Source organism: Coregonus lavaretus, assembly GCF_964263955.1.
Source record: "Coregonus lavaretus genome assembly, chromosome: 39".
NCBI lineage: Eukaryota > Metazoa > Chordata > Actinopteri > Salmoniformes > Salmonidae > Coregonus > Coregonus lavaretus.
In genome coordinates this window covers 15,449,686-15,468,239 of record NC_140026.1, presented here as the reverse complement: position 1 = coordinate 15,468,239, position 18,554 = coordinate 15,449,686, and the positions used below count along the sequence as shown (strand labels likewise).

Here is an 18,554-nt window from a genome sequence, read left to right as displayed (position 1 = left end):
CCCCTGTAGTACCACCCAGTGATGTCACACTTTGTAAAGCAAATAGTAATGACATCACTGGTCCTCATTTGGGTGGATAATCTAACACATTACTCAACAGGATGTGAAATGTCAAGTGTGGTTAATATGATTAAATCTTGATATTTCAAGTCATTTCTAAGATTGCAGAAGCACAAGAAACTTGTATCAGTTTAGATCATGTCCCTAGACCATTTTGAAAGTGCTGTCCCGTCAGGCACCTCCCAGTTATGTGTCCCCATGATGTAGCAAAAACAAGTGTGTGTGTGAGGGGGTGGGAGAGAACACAGGTAGGCAATGATAAATCACTGACCATATCTGTTGCTCATTGACAACCTGACACAATCGTGACCAAGAAGGGGAGCAGACACTCAACAGAATTTCAACCGGTGGAGCTATATGCTTATAATTCTTTAAGCACAAATATCATAGACAAAAATAAGTGAATCGAATAAAATCGAAGAGGATACAACCTAACGATAGGATATACTATTTTCTTTCTCCTTCTCTGTTTTTATTTACACCAATTACTAGAAAAAACTAAATGGATCCTATACTGGAGGTTGTTAGCTTGCTGCTTGGGTTCATTGGATGGTTGATGGTGGGGATAGCTATACCGAACCGTTACTGGAAGGTTTCAACGGATGACGGGAACGTCATCACTACCTCCACCATCTATGAGAACCTATGGATGTCCTGTGCCACAGACTCAACTGGTGTCCACAACTGTCGCGAGTTCCCCTCTCTACTCGCCCTGAACGGCAAGTGCACCCAAGTTAATTGGAATCTTTGTCAATAAAAAATTTAACAATTCCAATAGATAAATTAACCAATAATGTTGAAGAGTAAATTGATTTATTGCTGTGATGATCGATATTGTTTTGTTGTAATTAAAGGCCCATAGGCTACACTTTTACTTTTTAATTTGTGGATAAGAGGTCATAAGGTAAAAATATGATTATCCGAGAACAACGTAAATAACCAATCAATTTAGGTTGAATCAAGATGTAATTGGTTAAGATAAAATCTGCCAAATAATTTATTTATAGGTCTTTGATTGTGCCAATTTTCCTTCCCTACTCAACACAGCAGAAGGTTGTTCAACTTCAATACATCATATCCTTAAATATTTATTATCATAATTATTAGTTTCACGTGTGGTTAATAAAATGTGTATTACTCAATATGTTTCTGTACAAATCACATTTGATAATCATTGTATTTGTTATTACAGTATATAAAAAACGTGTAATAGCCCTATTAATCTTGATTGTAAAATGTACAGTTTGCCTTTATTTTTAAGCAGGATACATCCAGGCGTCTCGAGCATTGATGATTGCAGCGATGGTTTTTGGATCTATCGGGCTCCTCGCCACCCTGGTCGGGGTACAGTGTTCTAAAGCGGCCGGAGAGGACATGGTTCTAAAGGGTAGAATAGCTGGCGTTGGTGGCGTGCTTTTCTTTCTTCAAGGTAACTGGGCATTCTCAAGTTTACTATAATTAATGCTTCTATATGTTATAACTGCTAAATCTCAATTACTTTGTGCACAATTAACTTCTCTCTCTTTCTCCCTCTCTTTTTCTCTCTCTCAGGCCTGTGCACAATGATCTCAGTGTCTTGGTATGCTTTCAACATCACCCAGGACTTCTTTGATCCATTCTATCCCGGGACAAAGTAAGTGAGAGGAGACTGATGGCCTATTCCAACTAAAGTAATGAGGCTAGTAGCATACTACTGCCCTCTGCTGTATTTTAGACAGAAGAGCAGTCTCGCTTCCAACCCCTATTTATGAACTTGATTAACTGTGGGATGTACTGTGTGTTGCAGGTATGAAATCGGAGAGGGCCTCTACATTGGCTGGTGCTCGGCTCTTCTTGCTATCATTGGAGGGTCGTGTTTGACATGTGCCTGCAAACTGGGCACGTCTGAGAAACAGTGAGTTCAGTGGATACTGTGTGTCTATGTACATGTGTGTATGTGTGTGTGTGTGTGTGTGTGTGTGTGTGTGTGTCTGTATCCTTCCTTATCCACATCTATGTGTGTCCTCATCCACTCTTCCTCTCTTCTTTCCCTTCCTCAGACCTTATGCATACCAGCCCAGGGTCAAAGTGTACTCTGGAGTTGCACCATCACGGAGTCAGGCTGCCACTTCCTACGGCCAGAACGCCTGTGTCTGAGAAAGAGAGAGGGCACACCACTGGACCCCGTGGATCACCTTCATTCACCATGTCCGAAGCCTACCAGACACTGTTAAACTAACATTTTCTTATTTATTCTATTTTATTCCATGATATTGTTGTTACAAAACAGATTTGTGTTGACGGTGCTAAGGGCATGGGAATACAAGAGCATCTGCTATGCTAGATTAACAAACTAGGCATGCATAGCTCACCCCATGATCCTCAAACCAAAGACTAGCCAAACTCATGTTTCTAAAAGTGAATTCAAAGGTACTGTAAAATGACTGCACTGTAGAATACGTCATTTTTTGTTTTATTATTATTTAATTGTAAGGCATTATTTATTGTATACAGCCTAAATGCTAAATGTATAGGCTCGTTGTTGAAGTGCTGTTGTTGATGTGTTGTTGAAATGCTGAGCACTCCTGCCAGCCTGTAGCATGTCACAAATGCTTCACAATAGATTTTTTAAACGGCAGGCTATAGCCTTGAAATAATAGTAATATAGCCTAAAGAATACATTTTTGTTCTTTCTTAGGCTACCTGGCTTGCTTCTGACTGATTTAGAGTTAGTATGTCGTTTAATAGCCTGTTGAAATGTCGAACGTCAATTGATAGTGACAGAATCACACATTCCTTCCCAAGCAAAGTCATTTTTTTGTCTTCTCGGGTATAGAAGGTTGTAGCGCAGCCTTTGAATGTTATAGCGATAAACCAAAGATATCCCATATGCATCGGAGTCACGTCTTACCCCTGCATTTTACAGGTTGTTTCTAGCATAAAGCATTGCGGACTAAAGAGTTGTTATACATAGATTGCTTTATATAATCAGGTCCATAAAAATCTAAATCTTAAAAGTCTATGCTTTTAGCCATTTTCTTTAACAAAAGCGACAATACCCTCACATACCACCTCAATTCAGCTCTTCAATTACACTGAGATATTTAAGGAGTGCATGGTGACTGAAGGAAAATCTATGGATAGTAGACTATAATTTTGTCTGTTAAACAGGTGGGCCTACTTCTTTTTTTCTTGAATAGGAAGAAACAGGCTTCAACACAAAGCCTTCTTGTTGTTAGTAGCCTAAAGTCAAATCAAAAACTGTTTTAATGAATTAGACCTTCTGGAATTAGCCTACGCTCAGCACCAATGCGCTGTCCATCTCCGTGGCTGCTGCTTTATAATAATGTAAATTATGAAAATTACTCGAATATGGCTTATTGTAAGGTCAGTAACTCTGATAAATAGCTTCATTAGGAAACGCAACATATTGTTTTTATTCAAATCAATTATAGCAGTTGCAAGCTTACCTCAGGTCCTCATCTTTGTGCTCTCCCTCTCAAACTGAACAGGACATCAGTAGGCCTAGTCCGCGCCCACAGATATAGCATTTTTTTTATAAAAAAAAAATTATTTTCTGAAGAAGGCATTAAGAAGGAAAGAAATTCCACAAATTAACTTTTAAGAATGCACACCTGTTAATTTAAATGCATTCCAGGTGACTACCTCATGAAGCTGGTTGAGAGAATGCCAAGTGTGTGCAAAGCTGTCATCAAGGCAATGGGTGGCTATTTGAAGAATCTCAAATATAAAATATATTTTGATTTGTTTAACACTTTTTTGGTTACTACATGATTCCATATGTGTTATTTCATAGTGTTGATGTCTACACTATTATTCTACAATGTAGAAAATAGTAAAAATAAAGAAAAACCCTTGAATGAGTAGGTGTCTCCCAAACTTTTGACTGGTACTGTATATAGTATATGCCACAATAGGCTACAAAATCAACTTTCCAGTGACAGTGACTCAACCAATGATGAAGATGAAGCCTAGGCTAGGGTGATGGCCGATGGCTGTTCCTATTAAAGTCAGGACTGGCAGCCATTGCAAGTGTACCCATGGGTTTAACAGTTGAAGTGCCAGGGTTAGAGGTTCCAAAATCCTTCTATGGATGCATCAACCTGTTCAATATTTGGCACATGCCTGGCCCAAATTGGAGCCTTCATGACTCTAAGTGTTGTAATAAAACACTTTTTATCAATAGCTTCTAACATGTTTTAGAAGCTATTGATACTCTGTGGCAAAATTATGCTCTATGGTGTAGTATTTTGAAATATTGTATTTATGTCTGTTCAGACAAGAGTCATATAATTGTGGGGGAAATTATTTGTTACAAATTTGGCAAGATTATTTATATAATTTTGGCAAGATTGTGTTTTATAATTTTTGTAAAATTATTTAAATTGACCAGCACCCTTACTTCCCGCGGCTATGCTAATAATTACCTAAATGAAAGCTAGACAGTCAGGGAGCATAGAAAATTCAAAAAACGATGGCTAGAGAACCATTTTTTGCACATTTTGACCAATTTTCACTGCGGCCCTCTGGACGTTGTTGAAGACCGAATGCGGCCCAAAATGAGTTTGACACCCCTGCTGTAACCAATATGATCATGTCTTTGAGTTGGAATCATCTCAAATTGAAGAAGTGTCAGTTAGTTATGTTGTTGTGCACTGTGAAAACATATTGCCTGTAAAATAATGTGCAGAAGATGGGATGCCTTATAATTGATACATTCATTACAGTATATGTACATTTCACACATTTATTTTCATAATGATATAGGCTCATGTTGGCATTGCATATTGACAATCAGGTAGTTTGTTTCTTTGGAAAAGGAATCACTTGATGATCTGTTGTTGTACAAACTTCTAGATCTAGGGGGAAGTCATAACCAGCAGATTCAAACTTGATTGATTCTCATATATTGATTTGTATTTCTGGTATCGAAATGTTTTGCATTGTTTGTACAGTTTTATCATGTCTGAGATGTGTGTGGTGGTCATATGCCATTCTGAATGTTTGTTTTAGTGTTTTATAATTCCACCCAATAAAATTCCTCTTTAAATACTCAAATTCCTATTTTGTTTGTATCTAATAAGGAATGAACATCGTCAACCATATGCTTATTATTACCACAGAAAATTTGACATAGGGTAGGCCTATCAATGATATTCCTTGTATGATTATTATGGTATTTCCACTGTGTGTGTATGCCTGCCTGTTCAGTGATGGTATTCTGTACCATACAAGGACATGGGAGTGTCGTCTACGAGCTAAAATAGTTCAACCAATGAGACCGCCCTACGTTTTAGGCAACAAGGATGTGTGACGCGAGGTCTGGCCAGTGGCCACTCACCGCACAGAAATTAGTGATGGGAAATTCGGCTCTTATTACTGACTCGGATATTTTCGACTCGTTCAGTCCAAAGAACGAATCTTTCGACTCATTTATTTCATTTGAGTCAGTAATGACCAGAGCACGCAGGACCCCGTACTGGCGAATGATGAACTGAAAACTTGAAAAAGTAACGATTCTACAAGCCACTCGTTCACATCTCATTCATAGGGAGGTTATTGGAGCTGTCATTTGTGATTGAGACTTGTAAACGTGTGCTTTAAACAATGTACATTTGTTGATTGCTATGCATACAAATAAGATTATTTATTGAATTATACATTTGAAACGAGGTCTAGTTGTGGACTGCCGTGAGAGTGATAAGCACAATATCGTTCGCGAACTGCAGCCCCCCAGACGATTCGTTCTCGAGTTCGGGTTTGTTGAGCAGATGGCTCTGAGGCTGTATATGTTTTGGTTCTACAACGCTGTGTCCATCATAACATTCAATAATACATTATTACATTAATTCTTGCACCATGCGATCAATGATTACTTCTAAACATGTATTTGTCTTCTCTATGCTCATTATCTATTTCTCTGCGCGCATTTGACAGACAGTTGGTCGTCAGATCATGTCTCTGGAGCCTCTGTGCCGGAGGAGCGTGAAGCCAACCTATACTGTAGGACTCGTTGCGGCCAGCACTAGTAAGTCATTCGAACGACTAAAATGAATGAATCACTCAGAAAATGAATCATGACTCTCGAGTCAGTAAAAATAATAGTTCAAAAAGAACGAATCGTTCGCGAACTGAAAGAGGTTGCCAAAACTGGACCGGGTGAAGTTTCACTTTAGAAAGCACCTATTGTTGACATTTGCCGAAGTTATTCAATAGTATGCCACGTAGAGAAAACGAGAACAATATATTAGATCCATGCAATCTTTTTGCTCACTCTTGGCTGTCTAAACAACTTGTGTTGTCCTTTGCAAGGAAATTGCAGGAACCTTCCAGTTGCGTTTCACGGTATCACTCGGAACTATTTCTTAACCGGATTATGGGAACACTAGCTATCCTCAAAGGTTCAGGAGGAAAAACGATGAAGGAAATTACAGTTTAAATGATAGCGTACGTAGTTTACAGTATAATTATATCAGATACGTGAAATATACAGCTCCAGGAGAAGTGTGAAGTATTCAAGTATGGAGTCGGGTCGACGGAAAGGTCTCAGCGGGGTCCTGTCTTCCTTGTCACTGCTCTGTGTCATACTGGACCTCCAGTTGGACGGTAAGACAAGGCAGACAAGCTAGTTAGCTATGTGTTTTTTTCTGCAATAGTTCTGCCTGCGTTGTTGGTAACTAAAGTATTCAGTAATTTCCATATGGCTACGACCGATTGTAACGTTATAGGGTTCAGCATGATCAGGTAGCTAACTGTGTGCCCCTCATTACTTGCTACTAGCTGTAGGCTAAATAGGCTACCCAAACCCTTTGGCTATCGCAGGTTTTCCACTTGTATTTTGAATATCCCCTTTACAAACAAAGCCCTTGATTTAAATCTAGAGGGAAGAATGCATGTCTACAAATAGCACATAATTGAAGAACATACTCTGGTTCCTGCATTAAAGTCAGTTCCTATGTGGTTAGCTGAACTAGTTATATGTATTGCTTTGGGGGCTTCTAAGAGACTCACACAAAGTGTTGTGTTTCAGGTGTCTTGGGGGCAACTCATGTGGAGATTGAGCAGCACTTGGACATGGGCCGTAAGCTGTTGGCCGCCGGTCAACTGGCGGAGGCCTTGTCCCACTACCACTATGCAGTGGGTAAGGTTACCAACCAGACACAAGTCATCATAGCTCAAACATCCTTAGATCCCTGCCTGTAGCCTTTGTGTCTTAAAAATAAGTCAGGCTTCTGCATTGCATAACACAGTCCTTCCAAAGGATGGATCGTTGTAGGCCAACTTTGTCATGCATTCTTTCAGATCTCTCTCTCCCCCTCACTCTCTGTCTTAAACCTATTCACCTAGATAAACACATTGACCATTTATGCCTACACACTTTCAGTCAATGGATGGCCATGTAATCAATATAGCCACATGAAAATAGCTAGATATAAAGTATGTGATCACCTACTAACGTACTGTATTTCACCCAATGCCTTCCCTCAGAGGGAGACTCTAAGAACTACCTCACCTACTACAAGCGGGCAGCTGTGTTTCTGGCAATGGGGAAGTCCAAATCAGCCCTTCCAGATCTGACCAGAGCCATCCAGCTCAAACCAGACTTCCTGGCTGTAAGTGGACACAGTCAGTCATCAACAATAATATAATCTCTGTTGTCATGATAAATCACAGTTATGGACAACAATGTTGTGATAACTCTTTCTTTCTCCATCTATCTCTGCCTGTTTACCTGTATCTTTCTCTATCTTTGTGTCCTATCTTTCTCCCTCTCTGGCTCCCTCCCTCATTCTTTCACACTCTCTCCTCCTACTTTCAACATCCATCCCTCTATCTCTCTCCCTCCAACTGCCTCCATGTTTCCAGGCCAGACTGCAGAGAGGGAATATCCTCCTGAAGCAGGGCAACACCCAGGAGGCTCGGGAGGACTTTGAGGCTGTGGTAAGTCTAGATGCATAGAAATATAACTACTATAATGCTACTATTACCATACTATTAATTATATTTCTATGTCTAGATGCACCTTATTCTTCTTTCAATCAAAATCTCACTGCTGTATTTTCTGAATGCTCATACCATCATCGTATCCTCTCGCTGTCTCATGTTGCGCTTAAAATAAAATCTCATTCATTATCCTTTTTTTATTGCAATTATGTGATGTGGGCGAGGTAAAGGGAATCTGAAGGATTAGATTACAGACTTGATATGAGTTGTGTGGTATTATGTCTTTTTAGACCTGATATGAGTGATCTGTTATAGCAATTATAAGCATGTAATAAATGACACACAGTTTCTTCAGAAACTTTACCTCTCTATTTTCTTTATTTTCTCCTCCTCAGCTGCAGCGCTCCCCTGACCAGGAGGAGGCGCAGGACCAGTTGATGAGGGCAAACGAGCTGGAGGAGCTCCAGGAGGAGGCCCACGCGGCCCACCACAGAGGAGACTACAGCACCACCATCACTGTGCTGGACCGTGTCGTAGAGGTAGGAGTTAGCACCGCCACAGGGCCTAGATATTGGGCCTGGTCATGGAGGTAGGAGTTAGCACCGCCACAGGGCCTAGATATTGGGCCTGGTCATGGAGGTAGGGGTTAGCTCTGCCACAGGGCCTAGATATTGGGCCTGGTCATGGAGGTAGGGGTTAGCTCTGCCACAGGGCCTAGATATTGGGCCTGGTCATGGAGGTAGGGGTTAGCTCTGCCACAGGGCCTAGATATTGGGCCTGGTCATGGAGTTAGGGGTTAGCTCTGCCACAGGGCCTAGACATTGGGCCTGGTCATGGAGGTAGGGTTAGCTCTGCCACAGGGCCTAGACATTGGGCCTTGTCATGGAGGTAGGGTTAGCTCTGCCACAGGGCCTAGACATTGGGCCTTGTCATGGAGGTAGGGTTAGCTCTGCCACAGGGCCTAGACATTGGGCCTTGTCATGGAGGTAGGGGCTCACTCTGTCACAGGGCCTAGTCTGAGGATGGAAAGAAATGCCTATTCACCTAAACAATACCTTCATCATCAAACAGTGCTGTACTATACTTCAACAGTCTTTGTATCAAATCATAAAAAGGGAAAATTCACACCACTGACCTTACCTCTCTTTCTCCTCAGCTCTCCCCCTGGGACCCTGAGTCTCGGGAGCTCCGGGCTGAATGCTACATCCGCCTGGGAGACCCCAGGAAGGCCATCCAGGACCTGACTCCCACCACCCGGCTGAGGAACGACAACCGAGCTGCCTTCCTCAAGCTCAGCACCCTGCACTATAACCTGGGGGAACACCAGGAGTCACTAGGGTACGCTCACTAGGAATTTGTATTAGTAATAGGGCGGAGTGATTTAAACAAACAAACAATCAACCACATTTATCAAGCAAATACATGTAAATGAAGAGGTTTTGGGCTTCAGAGCAACATTGGTTTGAGTTTTTGTATTTGTGGTTGATTGTGGCACTTGAGGTTTGTTAGTTAGTAAATAATACTCACTCTCTTTCAAAATACATGAAAAAATAAATAAATAGAAATCTCAATCCGCTTTACATTATACGTAAATCTCTCTCTTTGCTCTCTCTTTCTCTCTCGCTCTCTCTCTCGCTCTTTCTCTCTCTCCTCTCTCCTCTCCCTCTGCAGTCACGTCCGGGACTGTCTGAAGCTGGACCAGGACGACAAGGAGTGTTTCTCCCACTACAAACAGGTGAAGAAGCTCAGCAAGCAGCTGGACTCTGCCGAGGAGCACATCAAGGAGGAGAGGTCAGTACCACTATCTATAATGAACAAAAATACAGTTCATATAAGGAAATCAGTCAATTTAAATGAATGTATTAGGCCCTAATCTATGGACAATACTGGGCAGGGGTGCAGCCAACTGTGGGCCTGGGTGGGCACCCACTGGGGAGCCAGGCCCAGCCAATCAGAATTAGTTTTTCCCCCACAAAAGGGCTTTATTACAGACAGAAATACTCCTCAGCACCCCCACTCAGACGAACCTGCAGGTGAAGAAGCCTGATGTTGAGGTCCTGGGCTGGCGTGTTTACACGTGGTCTGCGGTCGTGAGGCAGCTTATGGTAGAGAAATGAACATTCAATTCTCTGGCAACAGCTCTGGTGGACATTCCTGCAGTCAGCATGCCAATTGTACACTCCCTCAAAACTTGAGACATCTGTGGCATTGTGTTGTGACAAAACTGCACATTCTAAAGTGGCCATTTATTATCCCCAGCACAAGGTGCACCTGTGTAATGATGCTGTTTATTCAGATTTTTGGCCAAAAATTAAAATAAGCTATTTACATTCAGAAGTGGCATATATTGTCTGCCTTTCGCCTACAAATAGGGGAGGAATCAGTAAGATCAGTAGTGGAATTATTTTGTATTTTGGTTGTTATCAGTAAAAAAATCTGAGCAGGCTCAACTTTTACTAAAACAATGGGGAGGAACCAGAATATAATCAGTTTTAGGCTGCTGGAATTCTTTGCAGTTTGGTTGTTTAAATGGGGCAACCTCAGAGCAGGCTTAACATGCACAACTGCTCAGTTCACTTGCCCCAGGCAATAGGGCAACCCTTAATACCTTCCTATGTGGTCTTAAATAGTAGTCCCTCCATGCGGGCTTATGTTTCAGTTCCCATGCAAGTTTTTTATATTTCAGTCCTTGTGTTCCTTTGACAGTTTAATATTTTAGGTTTCTTCTCAGGTTTCTTTTACAGTTTTAGCACTAAACCTATCCTATTTGTATCGACTTTGGTTGATTTTAGTCATGACTATTGTACAGTGGTTGTATTGCCCTTAAATGTATATTATCGAATGTTTGTTCTCAGGTATCAGGAGGCCATATATAAGTATGAGTCAGTGATGAGGACAGAGCCTAATGTCCCCTACTACACCAACAAAGCCAATGAGAGGATCTGCTTCTGCCTGGTCAAGGTGGGTCCGATCACAGAGAAATATTGAACCTATGGAGTGGACCATTACCATGGCCTCAGCCATAGTCATTTGATAGTAAAACCTTGGCATGTTCTTCTACTAAAGTCAGAAATTAATTGGTAGTGTGATCGAATTCTCATAATTACTTTTACAACCACTGATTTCACATAACTCTTTAAGTATATTAGTTAATGATTAAGTAATTACAAATGGACTGGGTCCCAATAATAATGCTTTATATACGTTGCTCCATTATTCTCAACCAGAACAAGATGGCTGCTAAGGCAATAGACATCTGTTCTGAAGCCCACCAGAGAGACCCACGCAACATCAACATCCTCCGAGACAGAGCTGAGGCTTTCATCCTCAACCAGGACTACGAGAAAGGTACTTTCACCATTGCTATTACTGTAGCAAAGAGAATGATGGCATGGAATGATAACACTTTATGTCGCATTGTTTTTCACTCCCTCAAGTACTCAAACACTGGCTTTGTTTACTTGTGGGCTTTTTGTAGCTCAGGGGCGCCCAAACTTGCCATGTAACCCAGTGTTTGTAGCCAGGAGCCAGTCTAAAGCCTGAACTAAAACTAGCATTTCCCCCCTCTTAATAGCTCTGACTTTGCTGATAGCTACTTTATTGAGGACAAATGTACTTACTGTGATTTGTGGTTGTCCCACCTAGCTGTCTTAAGATGAATGCACTAACTGTAAGTTGCTCTGGATAAGAGCGTCTGCTAAATGACTAACAGTGGGATCATTGTGCCAGCTTTGTCAAGTATCCATTTGAATCTTTCTTTCGGTCTCTCTCTGCCTTTCTTTACCTCTCCCTCCCTCTCTAGCGGTGGAAGACTACCAGGAAGCGAGGGAGTTTGACATGGAGAACAATGAGATCAGGGAAGGTCTAGAGCGAGCCCAGAAACTGCTCAAGCTCTCCCGGAAGAGGGACTATTACAAGGTCCTGGGTGTCAATAGGTATGGCTGACCTAGAGAAGGGAGCCCTGTTCAAATACTTCTTAAAAACAGAATTCCTTCCTTCCTTCACATAATCTACTCTCTTTGTGATCTTTAAGCAATTGGACAAGTGAAAGGTTCATTATGTTGCAATTATTTTCACCAACCTCTGTGATCACCTCAGGGAAATTGGAATGCTTTTGCTCCTTGTATTCAAACAGGCTTTTACCTTAGCTTATGCTATTTTTCTCCAGGAGTGCCAACAAACAGGAAATCATCAAGGCGTACAGGAAGCTGGCCCAACAGTGGCATCCTGACAACTTCAGAGAGGAGGCGGAGAAGAAGGAGGCAGAGAAAAAGTTCATCGACATCGCCTCTGCTAAAGAGGTGCTCACCAACCCAGGTACCGTACTGTATATGCACCTGATAGTGTTGGTCAAGCTTGTAGATAAGAGTACTATTAACCTGTCCCATACTGGAAAATGTATATCTGGTGTGATTGTATTTAAGAAGATGTAGCCTATTTGCAGTATGATGACATCCTGTCAGACCTGTTTTCAGGAATCTAAATGTGTGTTGAAAACACAGCTGGAAACAAGATGAACTAGTTTTTTATTTGCACGTCTCTCCATCCCCTGTAGAAATGCGTCAGAAGTTTGACTCGGGCGAGGACCCCTTGGACCCAGAGAGCCAGCAGGGTGGAGGAGGGGGTCAGGGTGGCCAAGGGCCCTTCCACTACAACCCCTTCGAGTCCGGCAGCAACTACCACTTCAAGTTCAACCACTAGTGAGGACGAGAAACATGGGGGGGCTGACAAAACCGGAAAGGACCTACGATTGGAGGATTGGAGGATTTAAGGCCTATGACAGCCCGTGGAATAATTGATGGATGTACCCAGGCATTGTATTTGGGGGATTGTGGGTAATGTAATGAGACTACGGGGATGTGAATGACTGTCAAAGGCGTTGGACTACTACTGTCAGGTGAGGGGTTGCATCGTACAGAGTTAAACTTTCCTAACACAGAGTCTACATGGATGAGACTGAGTGACAATGTTGTCAGCAGTTGACTCTGAAAAGTATTTAAGTATTTTATTAGGATCCCCAATTAGCCGCTTCCAAGGCAGTGGCTACTCTTCCTGGGGTCGAAACAACAGGAAACAAAAGACAATAAATAATATACATAATACAATACAAAATATATAAAAATGTCTGTGTCTCTCCACAGTCTCCGTAAGGTGTTTTTTTAATCTGGTTTTATTGCTGGCTAATTATGTTACCTGGGGTGACAGAGAGTTCTATGTAGTCATGGCTCTATTTAATACTGTGTGTTTCCCAGCCTCTGTTCTGGACCTGGGGACTGTGAAGAGTCGTCTGGCTGCATGTCTTGAGTGGTACTGATGAGTGTCCGAACTGTGTACCAACTGCTTGAACAGACAGTTCAGTACCTTTAACCCATCAACACCTCGCACAAAGACCAATAGTGATCCAGTCAATCTCTCCTCAACTTTGAGCCAGAAGAGATTGACATGTATATATCACTGCAATTTTCCACTCGAGTGGTCGAAGATGTGAGAATGAAGACCTGTATAGGTGCGCTGTTCAGTCCTCCCAACTAGACCCAGGCTGTTGATGACGTCATTGCATCCGTGCTCCAGTACCCATGTTATTTTTCTTTGGGATGTCTGTCTGCTGCTTTTGCTTTGTGTTTGTGCCATTTTTTTCGCCTCATTCTTCCTCAAAGGGCTCGTTTTGGTAGCAATGTAGCTCTTTTGGTTTTTGCTCTGCTAGAATAGCCTGGGTGCCGGACTCGTTCTCCATTTATTTAATAATGCTAAGACAAGCTCAAGTCGGATAAAAGCAGATTCAGACTGACACCCAAGCTACTCAGATTGTATTCAGAAAAGCACAACATTCAGAGCTTTCAGAATGTTTTATAAGAGATGGATGTCGGCGCATTCATACTACTTGCGCTTCCCGGAGCAGAGCTGTTGTTAAGGAAATTATTTTATGTTTATACAGGACCTTTCGCGCCCACCTACTGTCAACCAATCATGTCAATGCAGAGCTACAGTTGAAGTTGGAAGTTTACATACACTTAGGTTAGAGTCATTAAAAGTCATTTTTCAACCACTCCACAAATTTCTTGTTAACAAACTATAGTTTTGGCAAGTCGGTTAGGACATCTACTTTGTGCATGACACAAGTTATTTTTCCAACAATTGTTTACTGACAGATTATTTCACTTATAATTCACTGTATCATAATTCCAGTGGTTCAGAAGTTTACAGACGCTAAGTTGACTGTGCCTTTAAACAGCTTTGAAAATTCCAGAAAATGATGTCATGGCTTTAGAAGCTTCTGATAGGCTAATTGACATCATTTGAGTCAATTGGAGGTGTACCTGTGGATGTATTTCAAGGCCTACCTTCAAACTCAGTGCCTCTTTGCTTGACATCATGGGAAAATCAAAATAAATCAGCCAAGACCTCAGAAAAACAATTGTAGATCTCCACAAGTCTGGTTCATCCTTGGGAGCAATTTCCAAATGCCTGAAGGTACCACGTTCATCTGTACAAACAATAATGCACATGGGGACAAAGATTGTACTTTTTGGAGAAATGTCTTCTGGTCTGATGAAACTAAAATATAACTGTTTAGTCATGATGACCGTCGTTATGTTTGGAGGAAAACGGGGGACGCTTGCAAGGCGAAGAACACCATCCCAACCGTGAAGCACGGGGGTGGCAGCATCATGCTATGGGGGTGCTTTGCTGCAGGAGGGACTGGTGCACTTCACAAAATAGATGGCATCATGTGGATATATTGAAGCAACATCTCAAGACATCAGTCAGGAAGTGAAAGCTTTGTCGCAAATGGGTCTTCCAAATGGACAATGACCCCAAGCATACTTCCAAAGTTGTGGCAAAATGGCTTAAGGGCAACAAAGTGAAGGTATTGGAGTGGCCATCACAAAGCCCCTGACCTCAATCCTATAGAAAATGTGTGGGCAGAACTGAAAAAGCATGTGCGAGCAAGGAGGCTTACAAACCTGACTCAGTTACACCAGCTCTGTCAGGAGGAATGGGCCAAAATTCACCCAACTTATTGTGGGAAGCTTGTGGAAGGCTACCTGAAACGTTTGACCCAAGTTAAACAATTTAAAGGCAATGCTACCAAATACTAATTGAGTGTATGTAAACTTCTGACCCACTGGGAATGTGATGAAAGAAATGAAAGCTGAAAAAAATAATTCTCTCTACTATTATTCTGACATTTCACATTCTTAAAATAAAGTGGTGATCCTAACTGACCTAAGACGGGGAATTTTTGTGGATTTTTGTGGATTTTCTAGGATTAAATGTCAGGAATTGTGAAAAACTGAGTTTAAATGTATTTGGCTAAGGTGTATGTAAACTTCCGACTTCAACTGTATGTGGAGCCCTCCGCATTGTTACAGAATTTGGGAGGCGCGTGGTGAGTCTCCCGAGTGGCGCAGTGGTCTAAGGCACTGCATCGCAGTGCTAGCTGTGCCACTAGAGATCCTGGTTCGAATCCAGGCTCTGTCGTAGCCGGCGCGACCGGGAGACCCATGGGGCGGCGCGCTATTGGCCCAGCGTCGTCCAGGGTAGGGGAGGGAATGGCCGGCAGGGATGTAGCTCAGTTGATAGAGCATGCCGTTTGTAACGCCAGGGTTGTGGGTTCGATTCCCACAGGGGGTAGGAAAAAAATTAATAAATAATGTATGCATTCACTAACTGTAAGTCGCTCTGGATAAGAGCGTCTGCTAAATGACTAAAATGTAAATGTAAATGATGCAGTACAGAGCTCGATTTGGCCTCCGGAGGCCCCGCAATTGCATCAACCCCTCTGTACGGAGCCTCTGGATCGCTTTTCCGCAGCAAGCATAAATTGGCTTTCACTCCTTCCTGGTTGTGTACCCAATCACCATAGAAACGTATAGAGGCCTCTAGTGGCCAAAAGGCAGTTTTAGCATGGGCAGCGCCATTGAGGGCTTCCACCATTGTAATGTAGTCAACTGGGTGGGACTTCCAACTTCATTGGCTGATCCCTCCCGATGACCCGGTTGGAGTCATGTTCAACCGGGATTAGCCAATCATGAAGAAAATTGACTACTTAAAAATTGAGATTGCTATAATGGCACAGATATAAAGATGAGTCCTTTATCTCAATGCCAGTCACACGACTCCTTCCTAGTTGTGTACCCAATCAAAAGGGTGGGAGTGAAGCTTGTCTGTCTGCTTCCTGAAAGAGCCTGCGTTGTTGCATTCTCTCTCCTTTTTCATTGATTTCAAAGCATGTCTATGAAATCTTGCACTTTTTGTAAATGTGTTCCACAGTTCAAAGCAACTGAAGGGACTCCCTGCAACAACGAACGAACTGTTGAGTCATTTTAATGTATCAAACAAATGATGGACTGCAAAATGTATGGACTGTCAATATCATCCCGTCAATTATTAACATACATTGAATTCTAAGGATACAGTATAGCTGTAACTGAAAGCTTTGAATGTCACTGACTGCTAAACTACAGTGCCTTCAGAAAGTATTCACACCCCTTGACTTTCTCCACATTGTTGTTACAGCCTGATTTTAAAATTGATTACTTTGAGATGTTTTTATCACTGGACTACACACCATACCCCATAATGTCAAAGTGGAATAATGTTTTTTGAAATTTTAACAAATGTAATGAAAAATGAAAAGCTGAAATGTCTTCAGTCAATAAGTATTCAATCCCTTTGTTATGGCAAGCCTAAATAAGTTCAGGAGTAAGAATGTGCTTAACAAGTCACAAGTTGCATGGACTATTATTATGTGTGCAATAATAGTATTTAACATGATTTTCGAATGACTACCTCATCTCTGTAACCCACACATACAATTATCTGTAAGGTCCCTCAGTCGAGCAGTGAAATTCAAACACAGATTCAACCACAAAGACCAGGGAGGTTTTCCAATGCCTCGTAAAGAAGGGCACCTATTGGTTGATGGGTAAAAAAAAAAGTACATATTGAATATCCCTTTGAGCATGGTTAAGTTATTAATTACACTTTAGATGGTGTATCAATTCACCCGGTCACTACAAAGATACAGGCGTGCTTCCTAACTTCGTTGCGAGAGAGGAAGGAAACCGCTCAGGGATTTCACCATGAGGTCAATTACTTTAAAACAGAGTTTAATGGCTGTGATAGGACAAAACTGAGGATGGATCAACAACATTGTAGTTACTCCACAATACTAACCTAATTGACAGAGTGGAAAGAAGGAAGCCTGTACAGAATAAAAATATTACAAAACATGCATCCTTTTTACAACAAGGCACTAAAGTAATACTGCAAAAAATGTGGCAAAGCAATTCACTTTTTGTCCTGAATACAAAGTGTTATGTTTGGGAAAAATGCAATGCAACACATTACTGAGTACCACTCGCCATATTTTCAAGCATAGTGGTGGCTGCATCATGTTATGGGTATGCTTGTAATCGTTAAGGACTGGGGAGTTTTTCAGGATGAAAAAGAAACTGAATGGAGCTAAGCACAGGTAAAATCCTAGAGGAAAACCTGGTTCAGTCTGCTTTCCACCGGACACTGGGAGATGAATTCCCCTTTCAGCAGGAAAATAATCTAGAATACAAGGCCAAATCTACACTGAAGTTGCTTACCAAGAAGACGGTGAATTTCCTGAGTGGCCGAGTTACAGTTTTGACTTAAATATACTTGACAATCAATGGCAAGACCTGAAAATGGTTGTCTAACAATGACCAACAACCAATTTAACAGAGCTAGAAGAATTTTAAAAATAATAATGGGCAAATGTTTCACAATCCAGTTGTGGCAAGCTCTTAGAGGCTTACCCAGAAAGACTCACAGCTGTAATCGCTGCCAAAGGTGCTTCTACAAAGAATTGACTCGGGTGTGAATACGTATGTAAATTTATATTTCTGTGTTTAATTTTCAAAATATTTGCTAAATTTTCTAAAAACATGTTTTCACTTGGTGGGAGAGAATTTTAAAAAATCAATTTTGAATTCAGGCTGTAACAACAAAATGTGGAATAAGTCAAGGGGTATGAATACTTTCTGAAGGCACTGTACGTGATCATTTTAATGTGACAACCTTGTTAAATTAACTGACTGGGATGGGTTATTTTCTGGTGTTTGTTTCTATGGAGATTTTCTCCTGGTTTTAGTTGCTAAGGATAGTTTTTACATTGCCAAACAGAATCAAATGAAATGCTCAAACTGTATTAAAATATATAAACAAACCCTGTTCTTATGTGGATGGTGTTATCTTATTTGGTCTATAGATGAAGTTTGAAAATTGTTTGTACAATACTGATAGCAAACCATCTCTAGCTCTTGTTTGAGTTGTCTTTATTGTTGTGCAAATATGAGAATCATCTTCCAGTAATCTGTGGTGGGTCTGTCTAGTTCCATGAAAATGATGTTTATGTGTGCTTGAATTATTTGTTTGACACACCTACAAGTTTGGTTCCTACTACACTGCAAGCACAACCAATAACTAGATGGTAACTTTACAAGTAAAGTTGTGGGGCTTGCTAAAGCTCTTTTAAAAGTAGTTTTGTGGTAGTGTAAGAAGTTTAAAAAGTGTTA

General features: G+C 41.3%; 2 protein-coding genes across 2 annotated transcripts; both read left to right on the top strand.

The window, feature by feature from the left end:
• Positions 1 to 562: 562 nt before the first annotated feature.
• cldn15a (claudin 15a) lies at positions 563 to 2,196 on the top strand (the record flags this gene model as incomplete). The annotated part of the gene is made up of 5 exons (XM_084156261.1): positions 563 to 779; positions 1,325 to 1,489; positions 1,612 to 1,693; positions 1,847 to 1,954; positions 2,100 to 2,196. The coding sequence occupies 5 exons, from the start codon at positions 563 to 565 to the stop codon at positions 2,194 to 2,196; spliced, it is 669 nt and encodes a 222-aa protein (XP_084012387.1).
• Positions 2,197 to 6,266: 4,070 nt separating this feature from the next.
• LOC311112769 (dnaJ homolog subfamily C member 3-like) lies at positions 6,267 to 18,199 on the top strand. The gene is made up of 12 exons (XM_084155909.1): positions 6,267 to 6,666; positions 7,091 to 7,201; positions 7,549 to 7,673; positions 7,927 to 8,001; positions 8,400 to 8,543; positions 9,161 to 9,342; positions 9,676 to 9,795; positions 10,860 to 10,965; positions 11,232 to 11,352; positions 11,807 to 11,939; positions 12,173 to 12,321; positions 12,560 to 18,199. The coding sequence occupies exons 1-12, from the start codon at positions 6,582 to 6,584 to the stop codon at positions 12,703 to 12,705; spliced, it is 1,497 nt and encodes a 498-aa protein (XP_084012035.1). The 5' UTR covers positions 6,267 to 6,581; the 3' UTR covers positions 12,706 to 18,199.
• The last annotated feature ends 355 nt before the right edge of the window (positions 18,200 to 18,554 follow it).